Source organism: Phoca vitulina, unplaced genomic scaffold, assembly GCF_004348235.1.
Source record: "Phoca vitulina isolate PV1807 unplaced genomic scaffold, GSC_HSeal_1.0 scaffold6, whole genome shotgun sequence".
NCBI classification, from domain to species: Eukaryota; Metazoa; Chordata; class Mammalia; order Carnivora; family Phocidae; genus Phoca; species Phoca vitulina.
Genome location: NW_022589709.1, coordinates 51389984 through 51413188, shown reverse-complemented (window position 1 = coordinate 51413188; position 23205 = coordinate 51389984). Strand labels below are relative to the sequence as shown.

Genomic DNA, 23205 nt, shown 5'->3' with positions numbered 1-23205 from the left:
GGCTGCCCCTACCCTGGTCCTCTGGCTAGAGAGAACAGGGTTTGTTGGGGCTTTTTAAATAATCTGTTGCTGATGGTATTTCCACATTGCCATCTTCTTCAGTTCCGAGACTGAGATCAATGGAGCAAAAGAAAATGCAGGGAACTCACCACTCCTAAACTCAGATTTGTCTGAGATCAGTGGAGCAAAAGAAAATGCAGGGAACTCACCTACGGTCCCTAGCACCTCTGCCTTTTTTCTGTCTTTCAGAGTCTTCTTATGTTTGCTTTTTAATATCCAGTATTTTTAGCTGTAGTTAGTGGGAATGCTCATGAAAGTATGACTACTCCATCTCCATATGAATTTTAATATTGTTTACTTATTCATTCAGCCTTTTTTTTTTTTTTTTTTTTTGGAGTGCCTGTGATACAACCATGAATAAGCCATTTGTGGTCATTACTGTCACAGAGTTTGTGGACAAGTGAACATCAGGTATAATAGAGTGAGGTCAGGGTCATTGTGAGGGAAGTACGTGGTATTGTGAAAGCAGAGAAGAGGGCTTCTTGAAAGAAGTGACATCTGAGCTGAGACCTGAAAAACAGTAGGTGATAGCTGAGCAAAGAGATGGAGAAAGAACATCTCAGACGAATATGAAATACTATCTGAAAATTTCTGGAGGCTAGAGTTAACAGAGGTAAGCAAGGAGCAAATCAGGAATGATCTTGTAAATTGCATCATCCTATGGGCAATGGGGAGCCCTTGAAGTGTTTTAGGAAGAAGAGGGACAAGCTCAGAGAAGGGCTAGAAGTTTACTCTGGTGGCCAGAAAAGAGGCAGGAGGACTGGTTAGGACGCTGAAAATAGTGATGTGAACCAGAAAAATGTGGGTAGGAAAGGAGCTAAATCAACATTCAACATGTTCACTGATATTTAGAGATATAATAAACAAAACTTCATGGTAAGTTAGATGGTAGGGTGAGGAAAGAGGTCATCAAAGATGATTCCAGTTTCTGCTTGTAGAGTTGAGTGGATGGTGATGGGCATTTTGAGGCTGGGACACAGGAGGGAGAGAGAACAGGTTTGGGCTGGGGTCGGGAGGATAATGAGCTGCCATTGTGGATGTGTTGGGTTTTCATGTCAACATGATGTCTGATAGTCATTTGGATTATTAGGTTTGGATGCCAGAAAGACACCTGAGCTGGGGATAGAGTGCTCCTTCACTAAGTCATTAAATTCTGGATGATTTTGGAATATGTATCATGTGGCAGCAATTACTCTCGTTCTTGAGGTACAGCAGTGAACAAAACAGGCAGAAAACCCTGGCTTGATGGAGCTTATGTCCTACTTGGAAAAGACAGCCAATAAACAATTAGATAAGTAAAGTAGTTATATCAAATGGTCCTTAGTGCTATAGAGAAAAATAAAGCTACATATGGGCACAGAGAGCCCTGGAGTCCGGGACCTTACAATTGTTAACAGGATGGTCTAAGAATATGCAACTATAAAAGGTGACATTTGAGCAAAGATGCTGGAAGATACTTGGGAAGAGAACATTCACAGCAGGGGCAACAGTGAGTGCGAAGGTCCTAAGCTGTAAGTGTTGGAGGCCAGTGGGAGGAGGGGCAAAGAAGCTTGTCACTCTGGAGCAGCATAAGCAAGGTGGACGGTAAGAGGCAATAGGGCAGAGTAGACACGAAGGACTTCGATCTTCATGAAAATCCATTGGAGGGTTTGGGGCCAAGTAGTGACATGATCTCATGTATGTTTAAAAGGAGAACTGGCTTTTGTGTTTAAAATATACTACAGAGGGTCTGAGGTGGAATCAGGGGGAACAATGAGGAGTGCACTGCAACAGTTGTGGCAAGAGACAGTAGTGTCAGTGGATGTGGTAAGAATTGGTTCGATTCTGCAAATATGTGGAAGACCAACGGGCATTGCTGAAAGATTGGATGTGAGGTATGGGGGGTAGGCGGTGGCGGGGTGGGGGGGCGGATACTCAGAATGACTTTAGGGTTTTTGACCAGAGCCACTGAAAGGCTGGGGTTACCTTGGCTGATATAGGGAAGATTGTGTCAGGGGGAAGTTAGGGAGGAAGTATCAGGAGCTCAGTTTTTTCCTGTTAAGTCTGAGATGCTATGAAATATCCAGATGGAAATGTCAACTAGGCAGTTGCATGTATGAGACCAGAGTTCAGGGAAGAGGCCTGGGTGGGAGGTAAAAATTTGAGCCCTTTCAGTATAGAGAAGAAATTTAAAGTCCTGATGTCAGATGACGCCATCAAAGGACGATGTGTAGGTAGAGAAGAGGGGAGTTCTGAGGACTTAGTCTGGAGACACGGGAGAATTCAGAGGTCCAGCTGATGAGGAGAAGTGAGGAAGGAAGACTGAGAAGGAACTAGGAGTGAGGTAAAGAGAAAAGGCATGAGTTAGGTCCTAGGAGCCACATGAAGAAAGTAGTTCAGGAAGAGGGATTGATCAGCTGTGATAGATGCTGCTGGTGGACCAAACAGATGATGGGAATTGATGACTTGAATTGGGGTTATGGCAGCAACTAAGTTACCAGCATGACGGTAAAGATGAGGGCCTGCTCATTAGTATCATGGCAAAATCCCAGTGGCCAGACTCCCAATCATGCAACAGTTGATCCTGAGGCAGGATCAGGGTTGACCTACCTTGAGGTTTAGTTGACTTCTGCACCCCAGACAGGGTTGAATTCGCAGGTGGGAGAGAAATGGCCCCATGTGTAGAGACAGGAGGACCTTAGGGACAGTCAACGAGTGTACACACATGCATGTCTGAAGACAAGCAGCCATCCCTTTGTTCTTCTGCACTCTTATGACATCACTCTCCTGGCACCTGGGCTGGTGACAATATGTGGAGACCAGGCGGTAGGGTTAGAGTGGCCTGGCAGGTAGTTGAAGGCAAAGGAAACAAAACAGAGGCCTATAGAAGAATGATGTATCTGAAAAGGTAAAGGGTCGAGTCGGGGTAAATCCATCAAGGTAAGAAGATCCAGAGTCAGCACAGCACGTAATAGTAGAAATCCAGAAACTCAGGCCAGGAGAGTAGAGAACCAAAAACGCTCACCCAGCTCTCACCCTAGCCGACCACCTCCATTTGATCCTCCCTCTTCATCCCAACTCTGCACTGACAGCTGGGGATCCTTGTGGAGGCCGGGTTCCCAGTGTCCCCGAGGACCACAGTGATTGGGACTCAGTGGTCCACGCAGGATGCTTCTTCCTCTGACTCCGAATTCTGAGGTGTGGCCTTAAAGGAGAGAGTAGTAGGGATTCGTGCTGGGACCTGGGGCTGATGGAAAAAGCAAACAAAGTTGAGTATGTGTCCGTGAGGCTGGGAAGTCAGGACAGCTTTGAGAAGCATTGTAAGGGAAGAAATGGAGAGCAGAGCAAAACGATCGATCTTTGAAGTGTGAGCATTATTGAATATACAAGTCATTGTATAGTATTTTGACAGTTTCTAATCATCCCTACACACATCAGCCCCTGTCTTGTGTCAAAAATAAGCAGGGAACCTATTATCTGTAATGTAAACAATGGGCAACTGATAAGGTATGAGATTATTCTAGTAGATGAGAAATATGACTGCAGCACTGTGCCAGAGATAGAACAGATTTTCCCAGCTTGCCGGAAATCTAACAGGGGGCCCCACCCACGGAACACATTGGTCCAGGGGAGTTGACTTTTTCCATCATTTCTCCACACCCAGCTGCTGCCACCATCTAAACTGTCTCAGTCCTCCTTGGACTGCGGGATGCCAACACAAGAGACAATCCATTTATTGGGTTCAGTCAGGGCTGGTTGGACTCCATCCCCTGTATTCTCACTATGAGAAAAATCATAACTTTTCCCTCATCTCTTTGAATCTTCAAAGAGGAAACAATATGTAATGATAGGTTGACCTGGATTTACCTAGTATTCGTTAACCCCATCCTTTAGCTCCCTTCCTTTCCTCTCCTCCTTAGTCAAGGTTTTAGACCACCTGAAAATCCTAAACATAGCCACCTGACGTAAGAGACTCATGCACCGGGTCATTTGGGTTCTCAGTTCTGCCTTCCTGTCATTCTGTGTCCAGCCAGTGACTTCCTGCTGCCACCCTGTGGGGGTGACAGAGCTCCACTGCGGGACACTTCCTGTGTCCTTATGGCCCAGTGGCCACTTTGACCCCTTCTCCATGGAGCTCAGGGTGAGGAGCTCCCACCTTGTAAATGGTGAAACCCAAGCTGTCCCCGAGCCAGCAGGCCTGTACTCCGGGTACTCGTCCAGCAATGTGCTCCTGCCTTTCTCTGGCCACCGACCCCCCCTCTCTTCTTCCCCCTTACACATACACAGTTTCAGACATGGCCTCAGAAAGCATTTGAAAGTCAGCCTGTGATTGTTCCCACCTGCTACTCCCTGCTCGTCCTGGGCAGCCGCTGCTGTCACCCAGCGCCATGGGAAGGTCCTTTTCTTCCGTGAGCTAACCCAAAGCATCTGCCCAGAATTAGCCACCCGAAGCCCCTCCCCATGCTCTATCCTGAAGGTCTTCTATCCTGGATCTTGTACTGACCAGCTGTGTGACCTCAGCGAGACCACTCAGCGAAACTGTGCCTCATTCGTTTGAGAGACAAAATGACGGCATGCTGCATCCGTGGTTATGAAGATAAAGACCTCAATTTTTTTTTACAATCTTGACATGAAGTATTTTTTCTATCATTTCTATCTTTATAGACCTTGTCATTGTATTATATATGTATGTGACCTGAGTCATTTTGGCTATTCAGGCAATGTCAGACCCTTTTCGTCTCTGGCAGTGAGAAGAGGAGTGTGAGGGGGTAGGAAGTAGACGTGTCCTTCACCCCCCGCCTCTCTCTCAGGTGGTGTATTACAAGGGTGGCAAATCCTACCGAACGTGCAAACGGGCACAGAAGCGGTCTTACAGCCTGTTCTTGACTCCAGGGAAGTCCATCTCTCTGCTGAACAAGCCCTTACAGGAAAGGGCTATGGGACCATGATGACATGCCAACAGCAGGACCATCAGCCCTGGGTCTGGTCAGGCCTTTAAGTGTTAGGGTGCAGGACCAGTGGGCTCTAGAATCTGGAGTCTGAGCCAAGGGTACCATTCCACCAGTTTGAGGCTACTGGGCTTAGAGGATGCTTGCTCATCCATGGTGCTAAGGGCAGAACATTCTTTCCAGTCAACTACATACCAACCACTCCTATCACCAATGAAACATTGTCTCTGTGTGCATTAACAAACTTTCTCATGCAGATTTCTAAAATGATGTGTAAAGCCCTAAATATCTATCTCTGGCCTATTGATTCCTGGTTTACATGTTTTAAATTCTAGAGTATAGAACAACTTAACTCCTCTTTGTACTGAAGTACTTTTAAAGCAAATTACCACCAGGACACATGATGATAGAATGTTAAGGGGTGTGTTTGTTTACTGTCTATTACCCACTACAATGTGAGCTCCTTCAGGGCAGGACTTTGTTTTCCTTATTTATTTGCATAGCTCTAGGTGAATGGGAGGAGGGGAAAGTAAGGGAAGAGAAGGGGATGCTTTTTAAAATTCACCTGGCTATGGGCTGTGGTTTTCCTTCCCATGTGGGATCCAGCACCGCACCCCTCCTCCCCCATCTAGGTAAGCTGGTTAGGCCTGTTGTGAATGAGGAATAGTCCTCTTCCCTTCCCTCTGGCTGCCTTCTGCACCCCTTTCTACTTTTACAGTCCAGAGCCTGTGACCTCCCGATGCTTCAGCAGCCAGCTCCCCCTTGGCCCACACAGCACTGCCTACTGGAAACCCTTTCTCCTCCTCTCTTTGCCTTCCTCCATCAGTAGTGGGGAGGAGGCCTGGCGCTGCCAGAAAATAGCTTAGATCAGTCCTTTAGCCTTTCTGGAGCTTGGTTTCCTCATCTGCAAAATGGAGGTATGTCAGGCTCGGTGCCTGGATTTAGGTCATCTCATTTAGGTCATCTCATTTACCCCATATGTGATCGTCACTCCAAGCCTACAAGAGTAAGGAGCCTTACTCTATTTTCTAGAGTGGAAAATGAGGCACAGAGAGGGGAAGAAGCTTGCCCTGGGTCACTGAGGTTCAAACCCAGGTCTGTGACTCCGAGGTGCTGCTCCCAGCACAGACATACTTACCCCTGTCCTAGCCGGTCTGGGGTAGAACTGCGGGAATTGGCTTCTAAGAAGCTTACCTGGGAATTGGGATCTACAGTCCTGTTCACGAATCCTGGCCTTAGATGAACTCCAAGTTGCCTCCCAGTGCTTGCTTTCATCCCATCACTATCTACTCTGGCCTGGGGAACTCACCTACTTCCCACCTAGCTTCATCAGATACAGGGGAAGACACAAAGACTTCCATTAGGGCCTGACCATGAATATTGGCGTATCAACAGCACAAGCACTAGGGAGACCCTTGATGGTGATGGGGATGGGAGGGAGATGGAGGGTTACCTTGGGCCCAGGGATTCCTCTTGGCTCACAAACCATAGGTAAGTCCTTCTTCGCTTGCATGTAAGGCAAGCCCTGCTTACAGTGGTATAGGATGCCGTCTTCCCAGGTTAAGGAAGACACACACAGACCACACACATACACACACTACTTACTTGGATGAGACAAACTTTCTCTTTCTTTGAAGCTCAAGAAAGTAATTGAATTCAGTTTTTTCTGACTTAAGAATGTGAAATTAGAGTTCTGTCCTCTGAACAAGCAAGAGGGTAGGCTGGAATCAGCAAACAAACGTGGCCTGACTAATGCCCTTTACAGAAAGCTACTTCCAGCATATTTTGAAGATGTCATGAAATTCCACAAGTATCTTGTGCCTGTCCTAAAGGGGCAGCGATGAATGAATGGAAAAACTCTACAATCCTGCCCCAAAATCAGGCTGAATCCAGACAGGAGAGCCCTGAGATTGGTACAAGCCAGGCCTTAGTGGGGGAGCAGGAAGGAGGACCTCCTTCAGCAGGGGGACCTTCATGGCTGCCCAGAGCCCAGCCTGCCCAGTGGCTGCATAAGAGTTGGAAGCAAAAGAAATGATTCAGGTTACGTGAGAAACAGAGTGCCGCTGGGAGAAATAAGCTGTGAAAAGCAGCGTAAGCTGGAGTAGAGACGGGGAAGAAAAGAGGTTGGATGAAGCCTTTGCCTTGGATTCCTCTCCTGGGGGCCACAGTCTCCCCCCACCCCAACCATATCATAAACATTTTCCCTCGCCTGGGTTACACTGCCTGATATTTCCTAATGAACACATCCAAGCGAAGGAGGTCTTGCGTGTGAAGGTGTTTATTGCAATAGCATTCATGTTCCCCCAGTTTGGAAAGCTCCTAATTATCCCAGTGGTATGGTTACAGAAATAATGGTTAGAAGCCCCATCATTTCATTTTAAAACATAAACAACATGGGATGGTTTTATTAATGATTGGGGGAAAAGCAGAAGCAAAATTGTATAAATCCTGTGATTCGTAAAAAACAAGGTTATGACTGGAAGCACACTAAAGGGAATTCAGAAGTGAAAACCATTTTTTGGAGGGGTAGAGTAGGTGTTTTGCTTTTCTGATCTCCTTTTGGCATATAATAGTAAATCCAGATCAATTCAATAATGCAGTTATCTCTGGAAGAATCCAGGGTCGTCAGCCCTGGACACACCAGTTTTTGGAAGTTCCAAAAACTCCAGTGCCTGGGCCCCCAGCAGAGCAGTAAGGTCAGAATGTCTGCGGGGGTGGCCCCGGGCATTGGCGTCTCCACAGCACGTGTTGTCACAGCTGCACGGGTGATGGTGTGCCCCCAGCTCTGAGCACCCCTGGGCGAGACTGTGGTCATACAGGGCCGTGCACCCGAGTTCCACCAGATTACTCTTCTGACTCCACGTTGAAACAGCCGAGGACGTGGGACACTTGTTTGGGGACTGGGGGAAGGCAGGCCATTTGGCGCTCAAGGGGCCTTTGTGGGGGTGTCTAAGACGGAGTGGGGTACCACAGAGATAAGTTAGAGAGATGTGAGGGTGTTTTGAGAGTCAGAGAACACCTTTGTCCACATTTCCATCCTTCACCTGGTGAGCTCCTGCTCCTTCAAGATGAATTCTCTTCACCTCCATCCCCTCCGAGAAGTCTTCCGTCAGTGCCGTACCCCCACCCTGAGATCCCCTCCCATCCGCTGCACCCCCGTAGTACGCTGTGGCTGGCCGTATTACTGTCCTTAGCATGTTGTGTTACCGTGATCCTTTTGCATCTGTCTTAATGCAAAAGGGGACTTTGTCATATTAATTTCGGGCTCCCTCGTGTCTAGTGTAGTGAGTGGCACATAAAGCTTAATGAATGACCATTAAATGAATAAATGCAGAGAAGAATGTGTAAATTAGGACTATATTAAGGACCATTTTGCCTCGTAGACAAATATTCAAAGGGTTTCTAGTGCCTTTAGCATGGTAGTCCAGTCGCTTGGATGGATCCAGTGGTGAAATAGCTTTTTTAGATAAACCTGGGAAACGTGCCATTGTTTGTAATGCTGTTTCCATGAGAAAAAATGAAATTCATTTTGTGCTTTCAAGAGCCAACTTCTGGGTGAATCCCTAGAGCACAATGTAAAGTAGTTCCTCCTTACCTGAGGTTTTCCTTCATGCAGTTTTGGTGACTCATGTCCCCTCAGGTCTGGAAGCAGATGAACCTCCTCCTGACACAACGTTAGAAGGTCAGTGGTAGCCTAATAGCACGTCCCAGTGCCTGCGTCACTCACCTCACATCATTTCCTCATGTAGGCATTTCCTCGTCTTACGTCGTCACGAGAAGAGTGAGTGAGGACAGGGGCACCTGGCTGGCTCAGTCGGTGGGACCTGGGACTCTTAATCTCACAGCTGGGTCATGAGTTCAGGCCCCACATTGGGTGTAGAGATTACTTAAATTCTTAAAAAAAAAAAAAAGAGTGAGCCCAGTATAATAATATATTTTGAGAGAGAGACCACACTCACCTAACTTTTATTATATTGTTATAATTGTTCTACTTTATTGTTAGTGATGGTTAATCTGACTGAGCCTAATTTATAAAGTAAACTTTATCATAAGTAAGTATATATAGGAAAAACATAGTATATATAGGGTTCGGTCCTATCTCTAGTTTCAGACGTCCACTGGGGGTGTTGGAACATCTCCCCTGCAGATGAGACGGGGTTATGATATTACTGATTTAAGGTCTGCCTGTACTTTCCAAAATGCCCCTTGCTGAGTCCCTAGTATTCCTTTTTTAACTTCTTTTTTTAAGACTTTATTTATTTATTTGACAGAGAGAGACACAGCGAGAAGGAACACAAGCAGGGGGAGTGGGAGAGAGAGAAGCAGGCTTCCCGCTGAGCAGGGAGCCCGACGAGGGGCTCGATCCCAGGACCCTGGGACCATGACCTGAGCCGAAGGCAGACGCTTAACGACTGAGCCACTCAGGCGTCCCTCCTTTTTTAACTTCTACCAGTGATTTGACTGAGTTGTCCAGAAAAAGTTCTTTCCAAAAGTTTAGATTAAGCAAAGAGAATGCTTCCCTTTTACCCCTTAAAAGGTAAATTCCATGAGCTGAGTCTGGATCTACCCCATTTCAGGCCTTTTCAAAATGAGCATTTAATTTGTTTTCCTGATTTCAGCAATCAATGGGGCGGATCCTTCAGTCAGCGTTTGAAACCATGGCTCACAGTGGCATGGCACCTACCATGTGCCAGGCACGGCCTACCTGTTACTATTATTCAGCATCCCTTGCTTCTTCCCAGGAGCTCCGTAAAAGCCACGGCTGATCCTGCATTGAAGTCAGAAAAACGAAATTTAAGAAAGAGGCCGAATGTGAGGGCAAAACTTTCCTCACCCTATCCAGAATGGTGCCAGTGGTTTCCTTTTCCCAGCCTCTAACCAAAGCTAAAAATGATATAAATGCCCTGGAACCCACTCCATTGGGAAGGCCCTGGAGAAGCCACAGCCCGGCAAGGGATGCTCTGGAGGCCACGCCCCCGGCAGTGGAGCCTGAGCACCGCAGTGAGCCAGCTCCCTGCACTAGCACCGGGCTCTCAGAGGGAGTTAATGGTGAAGGACAAGGCCACCGTGATAAAATGTGGAACGGGGCTGCCGGGGTCCCAGGGTACTGTTTGGGGAAAGAATTTCCATGTAAAAGATTTAAGTAGGTTGAGCAAGAATTGAAAACAAAGGATTCTAGCTGGAGAGGTAGGGGAACAAGGGATGGAGTTTATAGAAAGATCATAGATCAGTTCATTCTTTCTCCTTGGTACTTGTTGGTTAAGAGAAGGCACAGAACATCTTTGGTCTGAAGAAAATTCAGTAGTTTGTCCTGCTGTTGAGAAGTCAGCAAAATGCTGAGCTCTGCAAACTCTCAGCTCCCCACCCTCAGAGGACTTAATGAGCATGTACTTTGTGTGTCTGTAGAAGTTCATGGCTTGCCTTTAAGTAAGAGCAAGGGAGTAAATGAACTGAAAGCTTATTTACTTTATAAACAGACAACCAGCAAGGGAGAGCTACTTCGAGAATGATTTTGGTAACACAGCTGTGTGTCTGATGCATGGGAAATCAACCCTCCAGATCACAAGTATTTGAAGAAAGAATTTACTTATCCAAGGAAAGGACGATCACATTTTCTCAAATGCCAATGCTAATTTAAGGAGGCTATATGCTTCGTATCCATACCAGATTTTCGTGTGAGGAACTGTCTCTGTTCGATAAATGAAGATGGAGAGTCATAGAATATAAAGATTTGATCATTTTCATTTTTTGGGTTTTTTTGTTTTTTAAGCTTCAGATACCAGATGCTCCCAATGCGTGTCTCTTCAGCGCTGTCCAGAAATCTCAGGAAGTTGTCCATATCATAAGGAGATAGCCACCCATATTTTATACCCTGTTCAGAGTTATGGCTTGGGAAAATACAGTTATTTTAACCCAGCTGTAAACTCTGTTTGGGTCATTCAGCAGTTTCAGCATCGAGAGACTTCTTCCTACGGAAGAATGTTTTCCTCTTATCAGCACCATACACACTAGCCATTTTTCCCAGACTGATACAGTTTATCTTACTACCAGAAGATGTATTTGGTAATTTATGAGCCTAGAATCTAGAAACTAAAATGTGGTTTAAAAAAAGCGAAGGAGGTCAATCTGAAAGGCTACCTACTATAGGACTCCAACTATCTGACATTCTGGAAAAGGCAGAATTAGAGACAGTAAAAAGATCAGTGGTGGCCAGAGTTACTGGGGAAAGAGGAGGGATAAATAGGGGGAGCACAGGGATTTTCGGGCAGTGAAACTATGAGTCTGTATGATACTGTAATGGTGGATACATGGCCTTATACATTTATCAAAGCCCGCAGAATACAAAACACAGAATGAACCCTGACTTAAACTATGGATTTGAGTTAATAAAAATGTACTAATATTGGGTTCATCAATTATAAACCTGTGTACCACACTGAGATGTTAAAAATAGGGGTGCGGGGTGAAGGTTTATGTGGGAACTCTCTTTGCTTTTCACTCAGTTTTTTTGAAAACCTAAAACTGCTCGAAAAAGTGTTACTGAACAAATGAGGAGTTCAGCCTCATGGCATCTCCGTGGAGGTGGGGGAGGTGGTGGATGATGGTGTCATTCTACTGAAGTCCTCTGCGGTACCCAGCAGGTAGCCTCTAGCAATTTCGTTTGAAAACAGTTGTCAGTACATTAAATCTTACCTTTCTAGTGGTCATTGCTACTACTAGTCTCTTTACTTAAAAACAAGCCAAAAAGAAGAAGCATATAAAATTAGCTTACTCTCTTCTCAAGAAGTTCCTGTTTTTCTGTCAGAGATTCTGTTACACCCCTTCCACATTCCACACAGTTGGCAGTTTTGCCACATGGCCGAGGTCTGCCTACTCTACCTTCCAGGTGTCTTGGCCAGAAAGAAAGTTGGCGCTTGTTACCTCTTTTTAGGTCCGTACTGACCAGTGAAGTCACTGGCCCTGGACAGGGTCACAGGCTGAGTTCTGTAGGAACTCAGTGTATTCCTCTCTGTGGTGTGGGAAGGGGGGCGGGTGGATAATAACCACAATGAATATCTACACTCTGTACAAAATGGCACTAGGAACAGCTCAGAGAGTGATGAGTAGTTGTGACTGGCCGAAGGAAAGCCCACACTTACCCATTTACAAATCAAAGAAAGAGGTGTACTGGATGCTACATTTGACAGCATACAAAATGCACTTCCCTCTGGAGGGGGAACAAGGTGTCCAACAATGATCTTGCATTCAATTTGCCTTGAACACACAGATGTATCCATGACGGACAAGAAAGTGAACTGACATAGAGGCTGAGGACGTTCATAGTATGTCGTGACGTCAGTACCCTCATGAGCAAAATTAAGTTTCCTAGAGTAAAATCACACTCAAATACCAGCAGAATGAGCAAGACCTTCTCTAAGCCGATGACCAGATTCTCCCCAATAATATTTTCCTGGACATGATTTTCCACACAGAACTCTGATGAGGATGGAGGAAGTGCTGTTAGCTCATTGGTGGCCCCCCCGCTCAGCATTCGGTGTCTGCCTGCTCCCAAAACATGTGTGGAGAGAGCATGATAGATAATTCACCTCTACGGCACCCGAAAGATGAGGAATACAAGCCAGTCATCCCTGATTTGGTCTGAAAATTCTATGGTTTTAGTTATTTAAAACCTCACACGTTAATGGAGCTATGAGGAAAGAGGGAGGGGAAAAAAAATCTTAAGAAATATATGGTCCTGTCTTTTAATTTAACTCTGGAAGAGAGAAGAGACTTTTTGCCCTGAAATTTCCTTTTTCTTTCTGTTCACAATAAAGTGGAACTTCTGGGCAGAATAAGAATCAGTCAAGGTGAGGAGAAAATCAGCAGAGGGCTGAAGGACCAGTACCAAGAGCTGAGGTTCTCTACCTCCGGATGGGCTAGCAAGCATTCCATTGCTTGCCTTAATGAGATACAAAACTCTTCTTGGCGGTCCTTGAGGACATTTGTGTTTAAGGCTGCATCTGGGAAGTCACTTTGTCAACCTTGTCTTGTGTCTCTTCCCCTTGCAGGGCGACAGGTTTTGGCTTCTTGAATGCCCTATGCAAAGCAGCGGCCGTCCTTGGAAACTTAATATTCGGCTCCCTGGTCAGCTTCACCAAATCGATCCCCATCCTGCTGGCCTCCACTGTGCTGGTGTGTGGAGGACTGGTGGGCTTGCGCCTGCCCGACACACGAACCCAGGTCCTGATGTAATGGGGAACAAGCCATCCGTAATACTGCATTTCTTTCTCCTGCCCTGTGTCGACCCTCCGGACTGACTCAAGGCTTCAGATTTTTTTTTTTTTTCAGATCTCAAAAGATGGTAAAATAGCAGAACACTAACTCTTGCCGTGACTGAAATGTAGATGCATACCATCCTGCCCCTTAGATGTGAGTGTGCAGTGTTTTTCAGGCCCTTGTTTCCCTTCCGAACTGGGATGCTCCCGGCTCCCAACAGTCAGTGGAAGCGTTGTTGAAGTGTCCTCGGCAGCCGGGCCTCCCTGAGATCCTGCTCCCTGAAGGTTGAGGAGCCTATGCTGCCCTAAGAAATAGATCCTGCTTCTGATTTCACATTCACGGGAAATATAAGTTGGCATATTATTGCATTTGTGCTGAGGAGAGGGATTCTTCTTTTTTTTTTTTTTTTCAACAGAGTGATATTTCCTGTTTACTTAGAAAAGGACACCCAGCTTAATTCTTGCTGTTACAGCAGGGCCTTTCAAAGAAAACCGTGTGGCACCAAACGGAGCTGGGTGGGGCTCTTTTGAGGCCTGACAGGGAAGGTGGCTTTGCTAACAAGACGGATAAAGGCTATGCCCTGAGCAGCAAAGATCTGAGTGAACGGCATATGCCAGATTTCTGCCCAGTTCCAGTCCTGAAAAATCTGAGGAGGGAGTCGCGCTGGTGTCTGTGATGATGGCCTGGGGGCCAGAACGTTAGAAGATCAGAGATCAGAGACAGATCTTCTGCCTCTGTTTACCCCCGTCTCCTCCCCGCCCCCACCCCAGCTACCCTTGATCTTGCCAGGGAGCAGATTCCAAGAGAGAGAGCCACTTTCCGAACCCTGGGTCTGCCTGCCTCATTCTGCCCTTCATCCGAACTGTGTTCAGTCTAGAGATGGTCGGTCGTCTCCGTTGTTGTAAGTTGCAAATGAGGAAGAAGTCCACCTCTAGAGGCGTTTGGAAAGGCAAAATGCTGCCTTGAGGGTACCACCTTTCTGAGGGACGGCGCCCCCGCGCCCGTGACGCTGGGCTTTCTAGCTGGTAGCGCTGAAGTGGGTCTTCTTCCTCTCGCTTCCACTGGTCCTTGTGCTCCTGGCTCCCGGCTCTGTGTGGAACCCCAGCCGGCTTGGTCCAAGCAAGGGGCCCTCTGGCAGACAAGGTGGTTTGGGGCTGCTTGCTTTACCTCTGGAATCCTCCTGGCCCTGGAAGACAGAGGTCAGCAGGACATTCCCACAGGCTGTCAGCTCTGCGACCTTCTCACCCCTCAGGCCTGCCCCTCCTCCAGGCTCATCCTTTTTATTCATCTTCTTTGAAATCTGAAGCCTCCTTATAGACTTGCAGCAGTGACCAGCAGCCAGGAATAAATCCCATATTAAAACAGTATTCCTGTTTTTAACTCTGTCTTGTCAAAGGGTTATCCTTGTTACTTATTATAGCATTTCCAGCAGGCTGCAGCCCCGGGTCCCCGGGAAGGGAGAGCCTTTGTTTCCAATAGCCACTCCCTTCAAAGCCCCATCCTGACCCCAAAGGCCCTCTGCCTCCTTCTCCCCTTCCTAATGGTGCTCCTGGAGCTCCAGAGTGCAGAGTTCTGACTCTGTGAAACATTTCTTTCATGAACATAGCCATGAATCGATCACCCCTTGAAGTCATTCAGGTCTGTAAAGGGGGCAGCCTGGTGTTGGAGGCTGGCAGGAAGAGGGTAGTTCCCTGGGGAGGTCAGCCCAGGGCCAGAACATCAGCAAAACGCCAACCCCAAACTGCAAAGGTGGCAGAAAGAGGGAGAATCAGACAAGACTAGATGAGATCTCTTGGGCTGATGTCAGCAAAGCAGGGAAAGAAACGGAACCGCCTCTCACTTCTGCCTCTGTAATATTCCTGGAGAACAAAGCTGGCATTCACACAACCCGGGAAGGTAGATATTATTCTTCCACGTGGATTCATTTCCCTACCTACCTACCCCTTGATTCATCTTCTTCAAAAAGGCGCACGTGAGGACCCGAGCAGGGCTGTTGTAGTTGAACACAGCGTGTACAATCACAACTACCAAAGTAAGATGTGTTTGTTCATCAGCCCATTCAGAAGCAAGAGAGATGTGCATGGATGTCGCTGTCTCTAGTCTTCTTAACTTTCTGAAAGTTAAGATAGTCCAGTAAGCAAAGTCCACTCTCATAAATGTCTCACATGTCTGTTGTAGCACTAAATGTGTAGAAAGTCTCCCAAGCTGCAGAGCTGAGCAGATGCAGAGTTTTAGTTGAACATTGGCTGGGTCAGAATGAGATTCAATGAGCAGAACCCCACTTTGTGAGACCTGACACCATACATCCCCTTCACAGGGGCCTTTCTTGGCCTTCCCGTCACCTGATCCAAGCCTCCCAGGTGGCCCAAGAGGGATCTATTCTAATCTCCTGGACAGTCTGTGGTCACAAACCTTCTTGGTCACCACCTTTTCCACCTTCCACGCAGTTTTCTCTGCCTCCTTTGCATTGTTCCCATCACCTTGATGTTCTCTGAGAGAGCTCAGGTTGTTCCCGAAGTATGTGGCAGGGCCTGTCTGGCTTGTTGTGGGGTTAGCTGGCTTAAGATAGAGCCGCGCGATTACACAGGAACTCAGCTCTGTCCACGGAGCAGCCTGCTGGCGCCGGGCCCTGCGACCAGCATCTCGTTTCATCCACAAAAGAAGAAAAACGAGAGTATGTGCCAAAAGGGAAGCCTAGGAAACCGTTCCACTTGCTCCTGTATTTCTGACTCCTTTTCTATCCAAAATGTCCTCCTAGCTCTTTGGAATCAATCCAGAATGCCAAACCCAGAGGCCGGGGATCACCTTACACCCAGAGTAGTGACCCTGGGAGAGAAGATAGATGGGCCCTAGCCGCCTCCTTCATGCTGGACTCATCTTCGCAAGCACCAAATAGGTTTAGTCTAGGAACGGACGAATTAGCAAGTAGGCAGGTTGTTTGGGAAGCCCCTAGGAATAGGCCAGAAAACATAGTTCCCATGTTGTGTGTGTGCTGCCCTCTTCTTAGGATCCTGAACATTATCTCCACTCAGTGCTGGGTTGACGGTTATCATTGCCTGCTCAGGAAAGGGACCCACCCCGCCACTTGGACACGGTTAGAAAACTCTCTGGTCACCATGCTGTCCCAAAGGCTGTGTCCTGTAGCTGTCCTCTTTTCTCCCTTTTGTTCTTGAAATAGGAAGACCTAGGGCTGCAGAAACTGAGTCTTGAATTGATACCCCTAAGTTGGCAAATGCACCTTCATTTACAAATCTCACCAAAGCAGACTGCAGGTGTGCACCAAAACCTGCTTCGCTGCTTCTCTGGATGTCTTTAGATATCATGGGAGAGGTGGGGAAAGAAATGTAGTGTCAGAGAGAGTCCAAGATACCACAGAGAAGGTTCCAGTGAAGGGCACACTGGAGCCTTTCTAAACCCTGGGATCATTTCAGAGTCGTTTCGTGGGCATACCTTTTGATTCCCTCTGCCAACCAAAATAGAATATGACAGTCTCCAGTCTTTTCTATTTAATATCAAAATGGCCCTTATCTCTTTCTTCATCTGTTCAATGCACTAAAGGCTCTGAAGTCGGAGATGTCTGAATTTGGCTTTTACCTGGAATCCTAGAAAGACAAGTGGTTGGTTGTTAAGGTTCATATTGGTGTATATTTGGTTTTCCTCTAACCCCCATATCATGCTGAACTTAGTTCAGTGACCAAAGCTACAGAAACACAAGTTATGTGGCAACAACAGAAAGAACTCTACACCACAGGGCACTCAGATGAACTATACATTTCTTACGGTTTTCGTTTCTGCCAAACAATGTATGTTTTGAGAAAAGCTTTCCTCGCAGTATGTATGACGTAGACAAAAGAAAATTCTCAGTGTCTCCTAGACATATGTGTCCCTTTATTGTCCCGGGTATGGAGTGCCAGTTCTCCATGTGATGTTCTCTTGCTCCATCCCTCCTATCAGCAGCATCCCACCAACCAGACACAGCTTTGCCAGAGCTTTCTTGGCTCTTTCTCCGATAGTACCTAGATCTCAGTAATCCCAGGATTCTGAGTTACAAGGATACGGTTCGTGGATCTGTCCAGGCCCTTGTTTAAGGCCGGCGAGGCTGGGTGGGGCAAAGAGGTGGCGAGAGCATTGCCTGGTCTCTTGTCCTTTCATGTGATTATTCAGTACATACTGATGGAGCTCTTCCCTGTGCTGGGTTATAAGCCACTAGTGAACGCTTTAGCGACTTGAGTGAAGGCAGAGGAAATGGGCGTGAAAGAGAAAACAGCGGCAATGGGGTCTCATATGGAAGCCCCCGCCCTATAAACACCAAGTGTTGTTTTCCCAAATTTAAAAGAAGCCCTAGCCTACGGTAGGCAGTCGAGAAACTACTCAGGCATTGGGACTATCTGTGACGGGAGGAGAAGGCCCCTCAGTTTCTGGGCCTTTGTTGGAGGGACTGCTAACTAATCCTTGGGAAATGAGAGAGACGAAGGCACACATGCTGTTGCTTTGAGTGCCTCGGCATGAAGTGGCACTGAGGTGTCACTCAAGGGAAGGTAGCAGCCGCAAAGATAGCCCCTTCTCCGTAGAGACGCTGGCTTTTAAAGTCCCGGAGTTCTTTCCATGGCCCGAGACGAGAGGTGGGGGCTGGGAGGTCTGGCCCAAGTGAAGTCAGCGCCCCCCTCAGCGGCAGCCCTGTCCCCTGGCCTCAGCTTCCCGAGCTGTTTCCTTTCTGATTCTGAAGACTGGCGTCCACTGTCTTTGCAGATAGGCTGGAGACGCTTTGCCCTCTCTCTCCTCAGCAGATAAGCTCCCCAGAAAACAGGTTCTGACCGTTAGTGGCCTGAGCTTTTCGGATTTCAGTTCAAAACCAGTGCAGAGCTGTTGCCAAGTGTCTTGAAGCCACAAGGACCTTTGGGGCTCTGGGGCCTGAGGGGAAGCAGAGCAGAGAGAGTAATTGGTGGGGACCCCCCTCCCCTCTGGGAGCCCCGATTTCCTCTTTCACCCACAAACCCTCTCCTCCTTACCTCCCCACGGCAGTACACACTCACTTCCTTTCTTTTCCATCTATTCTTCTTCCTCCTTGCCTCCTCTGGTCACCTCTTGACTCCAGCCGTGCACAGAGGCCAGGCCAAGCTTTCCTGGCACACTTGGGACTGAAGGGTGCGCCCATCCATGCCTCTGGTGGAGGCCCAAAGGGTGAAGAAGGTGTTGAATGGCAGTGGGTGCAGGGAGTCTAAGCTCCAGACTGTGGGTGTTGACACAGCTCCGTGAACCAGAGATTTCTAGCTGCTTCTCCCTCCTGTGCATGATGAGATGGCCACCATTGGCATGGGACCCGAAAGAGGCCCATTTTCTGGGGCAGAAGTCTGAGACCTTAGCATTGGACTCCCAAAAGAAAGACGAGGTAGCCCGCAGCAAGGCTCTTGGAATTCATTGACCCCTGGGAGGTAGGGGCGCTGCTCCGGGCCTGCAGAGGCTGCCCGCTCCCTGCCTACCCTGCCAGTCAGGCTCCCCTTAGAGCCAGGAGTGCCCAAAACTAGGAGGAGGAGAAAGCAGCCCTCGGCCCTCTGTTCACACTCCGACAGGGCTTAACACCAGCCTAGCAGACCACCCTAGAAGCAGGGGTGTAGAGTGACTGGCGGAGCCTGCTCACGGGGGCGGGGGCCCCGAAAGCCAGCGATGTGCGGGAGCAGACTCAAACCCGTTCCTCAGAGCCAGTCCTTTCGGACATTTTGTGAGCCAGTTGGGAAACACAGCCATTATACTAAAAATTAGATTATGTAAACTTACAATAATAAATATGCAGAAGTCATCGCTTTCTAATTATTTTACCACATGTTAGCATCACCCGTGCCCTTGGGGTGATGGACACCTGTGGTCTCCGGATGGTAGAGATGCTGTATACTGTTGCACACATCTTGCCAACTCCACATTCAGTGACGTCACATTCATAGCCTGGAATCAGCCGGTGGGGGTGGAGGGGAGGATTTACACCGTGGAAATCTACCAAGGCTGCCGAGCAGACTCTTAGCCCCGAAGCCCTGACCGCTGTGTGGCCTCCCACTGCACGGACCCAGGCCACACCACATTGAGTCCTGTAGGTTTGTGGGTCAGCATCGCCCACATGCCCGAGGGAAGGAAAGACTTAGCAAGCTCAACCTCACGTCAGTACACGAAGGGTTTCTTTCTGCATTTGTATTGACTCAGAACAGGACCCACCGTGCAGAGAATCTGCCGCTTCCTATGGGTATTGCTATGGGTATTGGGGAGAATGTACAGTGAATTGACTAATGTATGCTGTGCGAACAAAAATAAGCTCGTTTGAAGCTATGAAGTGTCTCCCCTCCCACACCCAAGTAGGTGTCCAAGAAGGAAACTCCTTCCTTGCCCTTGACATTCACCAGGCCTGCCTGGATAGAACTGGACAGATTTGCTTAATCTCACTTCCACCACTGTTGTTAGACATTTATTGTGCCAAATCTATGTCCTCAATCAAACAGAAGAAAAAAGAAATGTTCTTTCTTGATACGTGCTTTTATAACATCTAAAAAGTGGTTATGTATCCTCGACCTGACCCGGGAACATATTGAATAGATCATGTGTCCTTCACTGATGTCTAGATACTGTAAATAAAGTCCTGCGAGGGTTTTTTTTTCTTTCAGGTAAACCTCCATTTTTGGACACATGCTAAGCCCACCATCCACTCTCCTTTGCAGTGAGATCTTGGCAGGGGTCCCGTCCTTGGTTTTGGCGTTTGGCTGTTTTGTTTTGTTCTGTCTTGTTCCTTTCCTGTTTTCACTGCTCTGGAAGACCTCCTGCTGTGAATGTTCTAGTTACCCCAGTTGTACTGTATATATGTGCTGCATGTGTGAACCCCAATAAATTCTGTTTCAGGTTTCTGGAGTTTCCATCTTCCCTACAGCTGGTCCCATTGTGAACTCATCTTTCTGGTATGCTCCTCTGTGCCTGATTCCCGATTGCCAAAATGTTTGACCAAGTATGTTTTAACAAATGCCCCGAGACATCCGTGCGTATCCTTGTGAACGGGCATGCTCCGTGTGGGATGACTCGCGTACAGCATAAATCTATCAGATGTGCAAGTGTGCGTACATTTACTTGCCAGATACCTAACATTCATGTAACAGCTGCAAAGATATTTAATGTACATCGGATTATTAATAAAAGAGCATTTTTTGCTCCATTATATTCAAATAAAGATTGCCGTGCGACTGACTTCTCTTCTAAGCATGAATTGACCCTTTAAAAATAAGGACTGTCCTTTCTACGCTTAGGCATCAAGAAAACCTGTTTCCCTTGATTCGGGCTTATTTGAATTGTTTCTGTGGGCTGGGATCATGGGTACTGAGGTATTGTTGATGTTACGGCAACACGTTCTGATTGTTAGCCAGGACCATTGGGAAGAGAGTGTTCGTGCGGGAGCTGGTGGCAGGGCACGTGTCTGTGTTCTTTTGCTCTAGAACAGGAATAGCAAACAGATTTTTATCTAGCCTATTAACTCACTTGTCTGATGGTGGCTGCTTGGAATGGTCGTCTGAGAAGAATGATGAGAAAAAATGCTGTGTTTCGTAGCACTGCTATCAAAGGCAGAAACACGGACTAATCCCAAAGGAATACCTCTGACTGCATGTCACCGAACACCCAGCTTCAGATATCCATAGGAATAAAGGGAATTGTTATTCCATGTAACGAAGACAATTCCAAGGTTGGTTATGACATAGCCAGTCAACGTCACTGAAGACCCAGGTTCCTTCCACCTTTCACATCAGCCATCCTCAGCAGACTTGCCTTTGTCCCCTCAGGGGCATGAGAGAGTTCCAGCAAGTCGAAGCATCAGATCTTCACACAAAAATATAAGAACCAGAAGACAGACTATGCCCTCTTTAGGACCCTTTTTGGAGAACATTCTCAGAATCCTCTGGCAGACTTCCTGTTACATCTCACTAGCGGGACTTGCATTATTTGCCTATTCCTCAACCAATCACTCTCAAGGGGAATGTAATGATCATTTCTGGCTTAGACTGATCAACATTCCCCTCCGTCTAGAGAGCTCAGAAGGAGTTCTCTCTCCCCTAAAACACATGGCTTCTGACTACCTGAATAAAACTGAATTTAATGAGCAAGAGTAAAGGAAGGTAGCCATTGAGTAGGCAAGCAATGGTGGGCCATGACTTCCGGAACCGTGCTATGTAACACTGTTGCCGTACTCAGCTATTTATAGTTACACTTAAAATAACTACAACTAAGTTGAGAATGCCGGTGCTCAGGCATACCTAGCCACATTTCAAGATGCTCGGTTGCCACATATGGTGGGCTAGTGGCTGCCTTATTGGACAGCACAGATATAGACCATTTTATCATCACCAGAGGTTCTGTTGGACAGCACTCCCCTAGACATTGTGCACTCACTTCCCTCTGCAGGCTGTTCCTTCTCCTGGGGCCTGCTCACACTTCTTCCCAGGTTCTCTCTTCCAAGGTTAGATCCTCTCTTTTTGCTCTAGCAACTTTGTTCTCCCTTTCCCTTCTCCCCACCAGACCGGAGATAGCCAGCCCATCACACCATATTGGTCTTTCCCCTTTCTCCAGCCCCAGCCCACCTGATTTAGAACCAATCGATTACTCAAGAAAATTTACCATTTGCCCCCTTTTTCTTTCTTTCCTGTTTTATGATAAGACTCTCACATGAAGAGGAATAGAGGATTCCACAGGCTAAAGAAACCTAATAGTATCAGGGGTTATGGCAAGCATGGGAACTCACCAAAAGATACTGAAGGTGCCGATGAGTTTCGCCAAGGATCATTGTGACATCTGATGGAAGCATCCTCAAGCCTGGCCTAGACCAGTGGCTGCAAAATGCCAAATGTGAAATTCCCAGCAATCAGTATGTTAACACAAGGCAACATTAGTCTTGAAGGAATATCTTTTCCTGCACAGTGATGTCTGAGACAGCGAAGGTGCTATTATTATCTATGTTAATTTGCTAGGGCTGCCCTAACAAAGTACCACAGACTGGCTCGGGCTTATTTTGTTACAATTCTAGAGGCTAGAAGTCCAATATCAAGATGGAAAAAGGGTTCATGTCTTTGGAGGCCTTCCTCCTTGGTTCTAGATGGTCTTTTTCTCTCCATGTTGTCCCATGGTCTTCTCTTGGCAGATGTCTGTGTCTTAATCTCCTTTTTGAATAAGGGCACCTTGGATTAGGACCCATCCTAATAACATCATTTTAGACTAATTACCTCTCCAGAGACCGTGTCTCCACAGGCAGTCACAGTCTGAGGTACTGGGGGTTAGGACTTCCAACATAAGAATTTCAACATAAGGACACAGTTCAGCCCAGAACATTAGCCCAAATGCCACTTATGTTATTGTGTATGTATCTTGTGTATGGAATTGTATGGTATGTGTGTATTGTGTGCAGAATGGGATTGAATTTGCCTGTGGTCACATGGCATAATAGCAGGGCTATATTGGATGTGTTCACTCTTGTGTGTGCTATTCATTCAGAGGGGGACATAAAGAGAGACAGATTGGGGAATAACCCTTGGGCCCAGCCCTCCTAAGCCAGAAACAGACAGATAACTCTAGAGGATACCCCAGGGCAGGCTCGCCAGCCTTTGAGGCCTGTGTCATGCTGTTCTTAAACCTGTGAGTCTCCCTCCTCAGGCTCTCTGCTTACTAGAATTCCAAATGAGACCTGCTCTGTCTGTACAATAATTTTCTCTAACCCTGGAGTCGACAAGTGTGGCGCTCCCCACGCCACCGCAGCCTCTGAGCCAAGCAGCTTCTCGTGGGCCGGCCGGTGAGGCGTCCTCCACGACTGTGACCAGCTCGGGCGCTGCTCGGCTGCCGGGGGAGCCGGGGGCGGGGCGCTCCGGGAGCGGCAGTCGGCCGCAGTCCCTTTGTTCCGTGGGGAGAACCGATGCAGCGTCATCTCCTGTAATTTGCAGTCCAGACACCA

At 47.4% G+C, this 23205-nt stretch overlaps 1 protein-coding gene across 5 annotated transcripts in view; it reads left to right on the top strand.

Moving 5' to 3' along the window:
- The window catches only part of SV2C (synaptic vesicle glycoprotein 2C), a 455323-nt gene extending 434848 nt beyond the window's left edge, over positions 1 to 20475 (top strand). For all 5 annotated transcript variants that reach the window (XM_032404170.1, XM_032404168.1, XM_032404169.1 and 2 more), the window contains one exon: positions 13037 to 20475. In XM_032404170.1, coding sequence (XP_032260061.1) covers positions 13037 to 13220 — 184 coding nt within the window. In that variant the 3' untranslated portion in view covers positions 13221 to 20475. The remainder of the gene's footprint in view (positions 1 to 13036) is intronic.
- The last annotated feature ends 2730 nt before the right edge of the window (positions 20476 to 23205 follow it).